Genomic DNA, 13,577 nt, shown 5'->3' with positions numbered 1-13,577 from the left:
AAACAGGAAACAACACTTCCCACTAAAAATTTAAAATAGGGAATCTAATAAATCGAAAGGTTACATTAACCGTATACGCAGTAGCAGTAATTGAAAGAAGGTGTTGGTGTAAAAGTAACGGGGACCACAAAAAAGGAACGCCCATGATACCACCAAGAGGCAAGAAGAACAAATCTAGGGCATTAAATTCGTTTCCCTCCATATATAAAGAAAACAACTTGTATGGTGTTATGGTTAACTTGTTGTATTTTTTTTAGTTTTTTATTTTATTTTTAAATAGTTTTAAGATGTTTATATAAAAAATAGATTTTAAAAATATCAAAATATTATATTTAATATATCTCTAAAAAATATATTTATAAAAAATAAAAACGATATTATTTTAATATATTTATATATATAAAAAAAAACTTTAAAACATTACCTGCAGTACAATAATATCGCACTCTATTTCTTTTCTTTTCTTTGCTTTTAGTAAACGCAAGCTCGTGTGCTGTCAGTTCATCGCATGTGTAGTTGGAAAAAAACACGATGCCTCCAGCAAGAAGAGATCGAAGGGTTTGTTATCTAGACCACCTCTCTCCCTGGGCTGCACCATTTTCTCTGTTTCCTCCTTTTTCTCTCACACGAGAAAACTCTCTACTCCATGTTTCAGGTGGGTCTGAAACGCATCGATGCTGCTCTTGACGCTGTACGTCCTATGGGATTCCCGGAACCCTTGGTTCGCAGAACTGTCAGAAATCTCCTAAAGGTGACACCTCGTACATGAATGGATGTGTTTATGCATGTTTCTATTATTAGTATTTTAAAGGGGTGTACTTTTTTGCTAAAGAAAGTTTCGTTTAAAGAAAGAAATCGAGCTTTGGATTTTATGGGGTATCATGGAATGTGTTTGTGTCATGTGATCTCTAAATTCCTGTTTGATTGCTGAGAAAATGTGGGAATTCAAAATTTGGAAGTCTTACATTCTGGGATCCCTAAAATATTGTAGCTATGCGAGCGCGTTAAGTTCTTTACTTCTTTAGATGATTGCGGGCTTCAGGTATTGAAGGTTTGGTTATTTTTTAGCTTTTCTATGATCAAGCAGAAATAAAATGTGGGGATTTTTTAGGGTTTGTTATTTTTGTCTCAGGAATATGGCGGGGATGAAGGTTGGGCTTTCATTGAGGAGTGCTGCTATAAGCTTTTGATTGACACGCTTCTCGATGAGGTAGAGAAATCAGAGAGGGAAAACTGCGAACCAGGATTGTTGACAGGCAATGACAAGCTCAAGCATTTGATTGAGAATGGACCGGCAGAGGTAAATTCCCTTTTCTTCTCATTTTGTATCAATCCACCACTTACGTGCAGTTCAATTAAATGGAAGTTTTATTATTGCTCCTTTGTGTTGGTTCCATAAAAAGGCATGATGTAGCTGTCTTGATTTCAAACTAAACCTGTCTTTCTACAATTGAAGGTGGAACAATGCAATTGTCAGATTTTTCTTGAGATAAGTCTTGGAGCACAGGATTGAACCCCTCATTATCTTCTTTCTGCCAAAATATAGAAGGAGAAAGTTTAAGATTTTGAGCCAAGCTAGCTAACTCTGTTCATGTGTCCTAGGTAATTGAAATTAAATATCACACATAGATAGTACTGCAAAAACGATGGAAATTTCCATCTTTGCTTGAATAAAGTATTTCTCATGAGGTGCTATTTTAATTTTAGCTGTCAGTTGTCAGCAATAGATTACTTTTTTTTCTTATATCAGATGCTTGTACCTGCTTCAAAATTTCCATGATCTCTCTCTGTTTAATTTTTTTTTTTATTAAAAAAACACAGCTTAAGTGTAAGAGTTCATTGTAGTTGATCAGATTATGGTGTTGCGTTAGTTCATATCATTGCGCTTTTGTGTGCCCATGTGAGGTTTGTGATCATTAATCTCACCTTTACTGAATTCTTTCGCTTTTTATCTTCTTTCTGCCTTGAGGATTTGCTGGACGTGTTTTTCTTCTTAATTCTTTTTCTGCCCTGTAAAATTGTTTCTCAAAACATATTTTAGATTAAATATTTATCAAGTGGTGGGTTGTTGTACATGGTTTAATTTAAAATCCTTGGAGCTTTCTTTTGAGCAATTGAATCGATCCCTTCTCCTAAAATCCCCTGCACCCTCATCCACTGGTTTACTATACAGCAACAAAAACCAAGCCTCGATCCCAAACTAGTTCTGGATCCTTTTGCGCCATACTGCATGATCATATACCAAAATTTGAACTGAAGATTTTATCTGGCTTGTCAATTGTTAAACATTGATATGCTGATGATGTGTAGCAATACTCTACATCATATAACTTGACACCTGGTTGCTCTTGTTTTCTTCCCTTCTAAGAAAAGGAATCTTGTGTCTGATTGTCTAAGGATCATGTGATCGCACAAATGCATACCCGTACATATTACTCTTTACAATTTTGTTTAGCATGCCATGTTTAGTAATACTACTTTCGTAGGATAAATTTATGCCTTAGTGGCCCTCTACTCCCTGTAATGTTGTTGGATGTTGATTTGCATGATTGTGCTTCTGCTGACTGGACATGATCTGCCATTGAAATTTGAACATATATTCTAATGCTACAGTTATATCTTTCATTCCATGTTTCCTGAAGGATGACACTGTGAAAGATGAACCTAAAGTACAAGTTCACTCACCTAACGGTAATTCCAAGCAAGTTCATTCTCCAAACATTCACTCCCCGGCATCAATGGATATCATTCTATGTCCTTCAGTGAGTGATGCACCTGATGAGAAGCTTGGAGTGAAAGACTTTTCCCAACAAATTCACTCCGCACAGGCTTCCTCCTCACACTTCAACTCCTCACATGTAACTGACATTGTTCCACGCTCTTTGAAGGATGTTTCATCTCTAGTCAAGCTTGAAATGCAGTCCTGCTCTCCACAGATATCCTCCACGGGAGTCCAATCTCCACATTTGTTCTCCCCTTCGCCAGTGGATTCTCTCCCTCCTCAGAGGCGTAAACCTTGTTATGGATGGCTTAGCAGTGATGACGAGGATGAGCCAGATCTTTTACATCTAACACCTGCTACTTAATCCCTCTTCCCATCCTCTATTCCAATACTTGGCAGGAAAACTTCAGTATCATTTTCGATTGTAAATAAAGTTTTTGCAGCGCAGATTTTCTCTAGAATAGCCATGAAGATAAATGTCTTGGAATCACTTACTTCTTGGCTGCTGTTTTGACCTTTGATAATCGAACAAGTTAACAAGCCTTCCTGTTCTTAGCTTCCATTTGATTAAATATTTTACAGCAAATCCTCTAATTGTTTTATTTTCAGCATTGTGTGAGAACATTAGCAAAAAACATCCTCGGTGCACCTGAATGATTAGTTTTTTTAAATTCGTTTTTTTTATCCTTATTCCATTACAAAAAAGAACTGCCTTTCTTCCTTTGAAAGTTTAGAAACTCTTTACAAACTTAACTATGGAAGTTGAATATCCAATTAAGAATGGGGACAAGGAGTCTGTGAAATAGATACGTAAGAGGAGTTGCTGTTTCGTTTTACTCTTTCTAGTCAAGAGTAATTGTTTTATGGCTTGCTAGTTAATTTGTTGGGTTTTTTGTTTTCCTTTTGGTAGGGTTGAGTCTTGTTTAAAGGAAACCTGCGAGGTCAGGCAGCTAAAAGCTATGAAAAATCAACAAACAAGATGCATGTATATATTTTCTTTTCCTTTGTCCCATTTCTTGCAGTTTCTTCACTGATCCGTCATGCAATTCAATTAAACAGAATAAATTTAGGGATCAGTATAATCTTTTCCTCCAAATTAATCCAGAGGATGATAAGCCAGTGGCAGTTGTGGTTCCTAGAAGACCTTGCTGCCAGAAACAACAGGTAGTTTCATAGCTTAGTACAGTTTTTCCCCTGATCAGCGCCCTTTGCACAGTATAATACTTCAATTTTCATAGCAAGAATGAAGGCACAAATCAATGCCATTTTAACTTCTAGTTTAAACTACAACGGATTTAGTTTATATTTCTGCAGCTGTCCCAGAGTGTTTTGCAGCTGGATCTTTTGGACTGGTTACAGTCTTCTCATTACTTCTCCACAATGTGCCTGCATTACAGGCATTCCTCTTGCATGTGATTTATTTATCTATTTTATGAATCATATTTAGATTAATACAAGTTATGTTTTACTGAAGCTAAGAGTGATAGAATAACAATTTGTTCCTTTTCATTTAATCTGTTAGGATGATAAAGTTAATTTTAATTGCAGTCATGAATTTTTAATCCATTTTATGTTATTGTTCAGGCAAGTATCTGAAAAGGTGACGTCCATGGTTTTCCTTTTGTGGTTCCCTGTACCCTCTTTTTGTCATGCTTTTCTTGATTAAGGGCAATAACCTAAGCAAATTCTTTTTCTTCGCCTTCACCCATACACTTTCCAGGGAGGATAGTCCATTTTTGTTGCCCTTGCTCATGTGGATAAATTTAGTTTGATGCTATAGTGTTTATAATGCCTTTTATGTCTATTCTTTTTTGTAGTTTATCATCAAGGCTTCTAATTCTTTTTTGTATAAGCATTTTCTTTGACCTGTCTAGACTTTTTCATGATGCAGAACTCGTTAGTTTTTTCTGACAAGAACATTAATATTTTAAATGCCACATGAGGATGGGCTACCTGGAGCCCTTGTGACTGCACTTATTCTGGGGTCACATGAATTGAGCCGCATACTGGTTGCAAAAAGCAACGATGTTAAGCTTGGGGTGCCATACTTTGTTCCAAGTTGGCAGGTGAAATACATACACACATAAATACACACACACACATATATGTGTGTGTGTGTGTGTACATATACATATATGGTTGTCCTGTCTTAATCTTTACTTATGGAGCAGTTACCTAGCCACGATTTCTTTTGGAAAGCTTGCAAGGAGACTTGTCTTTCAGAAGCAGTTACGTTCTTTTGGTGCTATCACGAGATTTTTCTCAAGCAAGCTGGAGACTGATGTATTAACTTTGAGCTTTTCTTTCATCTTTAACTAAACTTCTTCTAGGTGATGTACTCAAGGAAGGCACTCCCATATCTGTTAATCCACTAGTGATATGGGCATGGGCGGGGCTTCTTATTAATGCCATCAACAGCATCCCTGCTGGAGAGCTTTTGTTATTTGGGGAAGAAAGGTGTACCATTTAAGTTGATATATAATACCCTTTCAAGTTGTAAACAGGATGTCTTGTCATTTCAGCTTATAAAAAGCTGGGGAAACGTTTTACATGCTTGACATTGATGGTGGGGGGTAGAGAAACTAGTTTCCATTTCAATTTGAGTCCGCTACCTTCCTTGCTGTTTGACTAGCTAGAGGTCCTTGTTGTCTAGAAAAGCTTAAGCACGTCGACGTGGATTATCATGTGGTCCTTGGATAAGGATATACTCAATAAAGCAGGCATTAATCACGCACATGTTTGGTTCACATTGTTTTCACAAAACGAAAATGCCCCAAGTCGTGACACGCATACTATGGAACTAGATATCGCTTTTAAATGTGTTTCAGAAGCCGAATGTTACTGGAGTTCTGCAGCTTGGATCATCTGAAATCCCCTGGCCTGAAGTTTGTTGATCAGAGTGGTAAATATTATGGATTCAGAAACATGATTGAACTCACTGGAGAAGTGATGTCCTAATTCCACCTGAGAAAGGAATTGTGGAGATTTCGGATATATACAACTACCTAGACTAAATAATAAGTGATACCTCGGAGCTAAAGTTTTTAGTTTATGAGAGGACAATTTTTTTCACCATGTTAAGTAAAAGTTGGTGGCAACTTGAGGCATTACAAATGGTATAGGGGCGCTTAAACTTATGTTGTCATGGGAGCAAGTGCAGTTCATATCTCAAAGGTGTTTTAGGGATGTTTAAAAGTACGGTAATATTTGGATTTTAAAATATTTTTTGTTTAGAAATATATTAAAATAATTTTTTTATTTTTAAAAAATTATTTTTAATATCAACACATTAAAATAATCTTAAAACATTAAAAAGATATTAATTTAAAATAAATAAATAAAATAAAAAATTCAACTTTTTTTCAAAAATATTTTAAAATATGAAAACAAACTCGACTTTAAATGAGGACGTGTTTTGATTCAGTAATTGCTTTGCGGCCTTGCAGGAGAAAGACGGGGTATGGCTGTCGGTACGGGCATGATTAGCATTGATAATATCACCAAGCCAGGAGTCATACTCACGACTTTGGCGCTCTAGCATTTATACAATGTCGTGTCATTGATTAACCATGGATGGAACCTCTCTTTGACAATGAACCCTCACGTACATAGCTGGAGCCTGGAACCTTTTTTAAATCCATAATACCGGATGGTCTTCCATCACTTTCTCGGAGCTTTACTTGATTGGTTTTCCTTCTTCGTCTTCTTTATTTTTCTTGACTAAGAAATTGCAAACGTCTTTTCTATTACTCTACTTCAAAAACGTGCCATGCATGATATTGAGCACGAGTAAAAATTGGATTAGTTTCGGCGGCGGCGGGGGCTCCTGTGAGAATCCAGCATTTTTCTCAGTTGCTTAACGACACCTGGGTTGGATAGTTCTCTGCCTAGCAATTAATACCACAAAATTAAGTTTCGTGTCAACACGAACTTAATACTAGAAATTAAGAAATTGATTGATTGATTCCATGCTTTTCACGCATGAGTACGTGCTTTGCCAGAAATAGCTACCGGATTCGGAGTTTTCTTTCTTATACGCCAACAAGACTAAAGTTGAAGATTTCCGTCCAGTTCTAATTTGATTATAAGTTTTCTCACGAGAGTATCTTCACATGGAGTTCTCCACTCCACGTGACGAGCCTTTATGGAAAAAAAAAAAAACTATTTTATGAAATCGTGTTTTTAAAAAATTTAATTTTTTTTACTAAAATTTAATTTTTTTTTATGTTTTGAATCATTTTGATGTGCTGATTTCAAAAATAATTTTAAAAAAATAAAAAAACATCATTTTGATACATTTCGGCACGAAATGCACTTTGAAAAGCAATCGCAATCATACTCCCAACCAGGCCTTAATGAATAAAATAAATCTTTTAAAAACCAAGAATTTATTATATTTTCATTAATATTATTATTGTATAAAAAATAATGTGTAAAAATCTTTTAATGACCTATTATATTTCTTTGATATTAAATACATATGTCAGAAGTGTTTTTTATTAATATTAATATTAATATACATGTCAGAGATATTTGTCTTATGCAACACTATCAAGATAACATTATATTTTAGTTTTTTTTATAAAATGACTCATAAAGTATAAATAGATCATAAATTTTTCAACTTAAAAGGTTTAAAATTTTCATTCTTTATTGCATATTTATTTTTAAAATATAACTTTGTAATATTATTATATTTTTTATAAAAAAAATCATTAACTTAATCATAGAAGAATCTCATAATTTATCAAATGAAATTTTTTACGGATATCATTCACCCGCCTCTAGCTACTTGACTAAAAAAAATTTATAAGAATTAATTAATTATTCAAAATATAACTTTATTCTCCAATTATTTGAATTTTCCAGAACACCATCAATTTGACTTCACCGTTACCCGAGAAATGATCTGCCCATATTAAAGTCGGAAAAGCTTACCACCTCCACGAACTCAGTTTACTCATCCCAGCAGCGATAGCATCATCGATGCTGCCATTCGATCGCATAATTTCAAAATAAAGTATGGATGAATATATTTATTACACTTACGACTTACGTTAAAACTTAAATCACTGTTGATGAATATTATGGTATAACTTTTTTATGTTCTTATAAAACTATTTGATATTTCACGAAAAATAATATTCTGAATAGCTAATAACTTATCTTTAATATGCCACGTCAGGACTTTCAGATCGGGAACAGTCAAACTTCAAAACATTTGTTTTCTAAATAAATTTGACTTTTTTTCCCGTATGGGATCCATTGTCGGAGGAAAACTCTATCTAATCCAGGAAGCTTCTATCCACCGACCTTCTTTTCTGTATTTATGGATGAGGTTTGGAATGAGTAACAAACTATGTTTTTTAAAATTTTGAATTTTGAATTTATGTTTTTAGATTGTTTTGATATATTGATGTTAAAAATTATTTTTTAAAAATAAAAAAAAAATATTTTGATATATTTTTAAATAAAAAATATTTTAAACTATTATCGCTACTACAATTTCAAACACATATCTATAAAATCTAGAAAGAGTTAATCTAGTATGCAATAAAAGACTATACCCATCCATGAAAATACATTCTCCACTAGCTGAGCAAAATCATGCATGCAAAAAAAAATTCATATAAATAGATTTGATAATTATTATTTTCATGCTCAACCCACCCATCAACATTCCAAGGATCGTAATTCTTTATTGCTAAAAGTCAAGGAATGCTCTTAAGACACTCGTTCTAGATTGCATTTGTTGTTATTCATTTATTTTTAGAATTTAATAACATTTAATACTTGAATGAAAATAAATGATGTTGATTATAGATATGAAGTAAGTCTCATTCCAAAATGTAATCTTCTTTAGTGTTTTTTCTATATAATATATTTTAAAACTAAAAAAAGAAAAGTAAAAGGTGATTTGAATTATTAAGTGTGTGTTTGGTATTGCGGTGGCTGTTGTGGTTGTGGTTTAAAAAAAGTAGTTTTATAAAAAGTGCTTTTAGTTGTGGTTGGTCTGGATTTTATATATGTTTGGTTAAAACTGTGGTTGAAATTGAGGTTGAATAAAAAGTAGTTTATTGTGTTTGGTTAAAAATTGTGGTTCAATTTGATGTTATGGTATAATTACCTAAAAGGACTTCATTCATAATATTAATGAACAATTACATAAAAAGTAATCTTACAACCATTAAAATTTTGCAAAGAGACCTAAACATATTAGAACAATAATTTATAATTGTGTCATTAAACTTGCAGCAATCCCATCACGTACGTAATCCATTTGCGAAGGCCTGTGGTGTCCTTGCATTTGTGCACGTGGAGCAACATCAGTTAGAAAATCATCGGGCACAAAATCAGGATGACGATCGAACTCCATAAATGCCACATCTTGCATTGAAGTTCTTCTAATGTAGTTATGAATTGCCATGGATGCGACAACAATTCGAACTTGTGTCTTGTAGTTAAATGATGGCATATTCTGTAGGATTCGCCATCTTTTTTTCCAAACTCCGAATGTACGTTCTATCACACAACGTAATGAAGAGTGCACACGGTTGAAAATTTCTTCATGATTTTGTGGTTGTCCTCGCCTCCTAAATTCTTCCAAATGATATCTCTGACCTCTATATGGACCTAAAAATCCATATTCATTAGGATATCCCGAATCAACCAAGTAGTATTTCCCTGTAAATACAAATATTTTTTTGTAAATTAAAAAATGAAAAAAAAAACATTAATTATCACACACACACACACACACACACACGTTACTACCTTCTGGTGGCTTAGGAAATTTTACACGTGGATTGTCAATTGCCTCGAGAAAAATTCGTGTATCGTGTGCACTGCCTTCCCAGCCCGCCCAAACAAATGTGAATTGCATGTCAAAGCTACATGCAGCCATAACATTCTGGGTTGGCACACCTTTTCTTCCGATAAATGGAATTTGGTTTTCTGAAGAAACACATGCACGCACATGTGTACCATCGATAGCTCCTACACAATTCTAATATACGAGAAACCAGCAACAATCATCAATTTGAGCAGACTAACAAAATAAATTTTGCAAATTCATTTAATACGATGCGCTATCAATAAATACGATTAATGACATTACCTTGAAATGTGGCATATACCTTGGATTGTTCACAATTTCACACGGTGTGTTTACAAACCTGGGATCTGCAGGTTGTATTAAATCTGCAGCGAGCGAACAAACTGATTTAAGAACTTCATTAAAGTACCTACTAATAGTTTCTCCTGAATGTTGAAATCGCTCCTGAACTTCTCTGTTGGAAGCACCCAATGCTATTGTATAAAGAAATATTCCAACTTTTTCATAAACACACATTCTTCTAGATGCTGTTAACCCATATTGGTTTTCAAGTTGAAAGCAAAGACTTTGAAATGTCGTCGCATCCATCCTGAACATGTTTACACAGCGGGTCCAATGTCCATGTAATATTTCGTTCAACCATTGCATTCCAGTGTTGTACGAATCCATACAAGGTTCCTTATATATATACGTATTGTAATATAATGCTAGGGCACCCGCCGTGCATATAACCAATTTCTGATGATCAAACTCTCTTTCCCAAAACAGCTCGCCTTCTTCATCTGACGCGTCGTCGTCGTCGTCGTCGTCATCATCAGAACTTTGATTACCACTGGAATCTCCATCGTTAACAGAAGAATTACTATAATTAACGTAATCGGCTATGTTATTGATTACATCATCATAACTCCCCTCAAAGAGTGCTGAAAACCAGTGCGAATCCATATCTATCATGACATGCACATTTTTTGTTAATTATTAAAAATGTTAAGAGTTGTTAAAAAACACTATTATATGGATGTTACTGTTGTCCTTAATTCATTAAATTCTGATGCAATAATAAGATTTCTTTCAATGTACATTTTGGAGTCCCACAATGGCAATTAAAATGCCCAAAAATTTCTTACGTATTCAACTGCAATTTTGTAAATCAAATATAGAGGAATTTTAGAAATTCCCCTTACATTGTCAGCTCCAACATTCAACTCCAGCATATGATAATACTTCAACGCAGAGTGAAAACACTCAGTACTCATAAATGCATCAGCAACTTTAGTAATGAATTCAGGATGAATGGAGAAATTCTCCTGTTGTAGTGCACTAAAGTGAATCTAAAAATTAAGAAAAATGAATCAGTAGCAAGAAGAGAATCAGTAGCAAGAAGAATACATATGCTCCAAACCATTAAAACTACAATCGCACCCAACTGGATTAAAATGGTCGTATTAGGGTTGACAAGATTAAAAATGTGGTATGAAAGAAAGAGATTGTAAGAATGTCTTTCACAATACAGATTCACAATACAGATATATAAATACTTAAGCAAATAAAATAGTTTCTGTGGTAGAACTAGAACAAGTTATCAAGGCCTCCAAAGCATCTATATCTTTCTAACAGGATCGAACTAAGTAACCAGATACTTGAATGGCTTCAATTGTCAAATTCTTAAAATTGTATTTTGCAGCTATTTCTTAAATAACATACCAAAAAAAATTAAATCAGAAGTTTAGAAAATTAGCACAAGAGACTGATAAAGATTTAACAAGAAAATTTCATCAAGTAAACTGCATTTAAATTCAGTATCCTCTTGGAACTTGAGCAAGTATTATGCCAAACAAATGGACCCTAAATCTTCCAATTTACAGATATGTTTGTTATTTTAGATTCCAAAAAGCATGAAGATTTTATTAGGTTTCCATTGTTGAGCCTAGCAATTTTGTTTATAATGAATTGCATGACATTGAAAGCAATCAACTGCAATTAATAATTAATAAAATGCAACTTACGTATTCCAGATTGTTCACAATACCAACAATGTAGCAACACCACCAATTACACCACTAATTCTTCTTGGAAAGTGACAATATAAAAGTGAAAACCTTCCTATAATTGCTGCTATTTATATAGAAATACACAGGGAAGTAATATTACAAAACAGCAACCTAACTTTCAAAAGCAACCTAACTTTCAAATGTGGCATACACAAGCTGAAAATTTTGATTTTACCAATCTAAACCTACCATTCAAGAGCATGTAACCTAACATTCAATGTTAAGAATCCATACATTCAAATTGTAATAACAAGAAGCATCAATCTTGGTTTCCATGTAGTAACCAACCATTCAACATCAAGTAGCACAAACTGAAAATTATGATTTCAACAACCTAGACCTAACATTCAAAGTTAAGTATCCATACATGAAGTCAACATTTTAGAACTCATGAAATTCTAACCCAACAACAATATTCAGTGATACATATGTCAAAACAGACATGGTAATGGTGTTGTAAGTACTTGGTTACGCAAAAACACAAAAAGGTGGGCAGAGAGTTCAATTTCCAGCAACAATGACAGCCCAGGAAGCCTGAAAAAACGGTGGAAAAGATTTCAGAATACTGAAAATGTTACTGGATTATAGAATTCAACATAAATAACAAGACATGAATATGTTAAAAAGTTCAAAAGACCTGACCTTGTCCATCTAAGTTTTTCTTTGTTGGTCAAACATTATTTTCAGCCATGAAATTTTTCTATCAATACAACCCATTGCAGCCCACATCTCCCTCTTGCTCCTCGCACAAAAGAATTGAGTTGCAAATGTATGCAATGCACTACCAAAGGTAACTCCATCAATAGAATGCAGTTCTGCCATTACCTCGTCAATGCTACAACCTTTTTTATCTCTCGAAGGAGTTATGCTCTCTCTCGGCTTGGATACAGTCTGAACAAGTTGATTCATACACGAAAATAATTGTGCTCCCATTCCAGTTCCCTTTTTTTTTTTTCCGCTTTGAGGTGTAGTGTGATGTGCACCCTTTCTCTTTGCACTGTTGGGGTTGCTGCTACTGTTTGCCACATTGCTTCCACCAACCATATTGCTAACGTCATGTATGAAATCAGGGATTGCATCCTCTTCAGAGTCGCCACTTCCTTCTTCCATATTAGTTTTCTCATTGGTTGTATTTCTCATTCCAGCAGCATCCCTATCATCTTCATCTGATAAGAGTCCTTGTGAGGGAGTCCAAGCATATTCTCCCGTGGCCACTATGTTAGCAAACATGATATCATACTTGGCACACAATGAGGGTTCTATGCCGACATGCCTAAACTTTTTTGCTCCTCTCATTTCCTGTGTAATTAAAGCTGGACGTACTTAGCAATGATAGTTCATTAACAAATAATACAATATGACAAATAATTTTGTGAGGCTATTGATAATGAAAACATAACCTGAATTTTTAATTGCCACCACTCATCAGTTGCTGAGATAGTCCCAAGTTCAGTTGACCAACCAACTCCAGTTTCAGTTATTAATTTTTTCCATACCCTCCAGTCCTTTTTAATCCCATCCCATTTGTTTTTAAGCTGAGCTTTTGTTAATGAAAGTCCTGTCTGATCTTTGAATGATTGTATGACAAATTTCCAGCCAGCTTTGTCGAAATGGGTGTTTGGTCTCATGCCTCTCTCAATTGCTGTAATGCAAATGTCACAAAACGTGTGCAACATTGTCTTGGTCCAAGAAGCTTTATCATGTGTGTCAGACCCATCCATTGCTTAATGGATGACAATACAAGGAAAAATTAAACAAACAATGAACTATATAAATAAGATATTAAATGCTGATAAGGGCTGAAATTAGATACTAATAGAACAGGAAATTACATTTCCAGCAAAAGGTCAACCAAAAAATAACAAAAGATTTAACGTTGACAAGGGATGAAAAAATAAATTAACAATTATCTATAATAGCTTGGTTTACAATGCAAGAAAAATTAAACAAAAAATTAACTATAGCTGAC

The 13,577-nt window shown here is 34.2% G+C and overlaps 3 protein-coding genes across 5 annotated transcripts; 1 reads left to right on the top strand and 2 right to left on the bottom strand.

The window, feature by feature from the left end:
* Positions 1–412: 412 nt before the first annotated feature.
* LOC7474447 (uncharacterized) lies at positions 413–3,308 on the top strand. Of its 2 annotated transcripts, XM_024609639.2 has the most exons (5): positions 413–558; positions 656–751; positions 992–1,042; positions 1,133–1,300; positions 2,643–3,308. In XM_024609639.2, exons 1-5 carry the CDS (start codon positions 532–534, stop codon positions 3,084–3,086), a joined length of 786 nt encoding a protein of 261 aa, XP_024465407.1. In that variant the 5' UTR covers positions 413–531; the 3' UTR covers positions 3,087–3,308. The 2 variants fall into 2 exon arrangements, with proteins under 2 accessions (XP_024465407.1, XP_024465408.1); XM_024609640.2 differs by lacking the exon at positions 992–1,042.
* Positions 3,309–8,714: 5,406 nt separating this feature from the next.
* Positions 8,715–11,635, bottom strand: LOC112328764 (protein ALP1-like). 2 transcript variants are annotated; one of them, XM_052456682.1, is made up of 4 exons: positions 11,564–11,635; positions 9,840–10,504; positions 9,497–9,728; positions 8,715–9,406 (listed from the first exon to the last, which is right to left on the bottom strand). In XM_052456682.1, exons 2-4 carry the CDS (start codon positions 10,500–10,502, stop codon positions 8,952–8,954), a joined length of 1,350 nt encoding a protein of 449 aa, XP_052312642.1. In that variant the 5' UTR covers positions 10,503–10,504; positions 11,564–11,635; the 3' UTR covers positions 8,715–8,951. The 2 variants fall into 2 exon arrangements, with proteins under 2 accessions (XP_052312642.1, XP_024465019.1); XM_024609251.2 differs by having other exon boundaries at positions 9,840–11,618.
* A 624-nt stretch (positions 11,636–12,259) lies between these two features.
* LOC127905869 (L10-interacting MYB domain-containing protein-like) lies at positions 12,260–13,329 on the bottom strand. Its single transcript, XM_052456492.1, has 2 exons — positions 13,009–13,329; positions 12,260–12,907 (listed from the first exon to the last, which is right to left on the bottom strand). The coding sequence occupies exons 1-2, from the start codon at positions 13,327–13,329 to the stop codon at positions 12,260–12,262; spliced, it is 969 nt and encodes a 322-aa protein (XP_052312452.1).
* Positions 13,330–13,577: the final 248 nt, after the last annotated feature.

Source organism: Populus trichocarpa, chromosome 10 (genome assembly GCF_000002775.5).
Source record: "Populus trichocarpa isolate Nisqually-1 chromosome 10, P.trichocarpa_v4.1, whole genome shotgun sequence".
Taxonomy (NCBI): domain Eukaryota; kingdom Viridiplantae; phylum Streptophyta; class Magnoliopsida; order Malpighiales; family Salicaceae; genus Populus; species Populus trichocarpa.
This window is presented reverse-complemented; position numbering and strand designations above follow the sequence as displayed.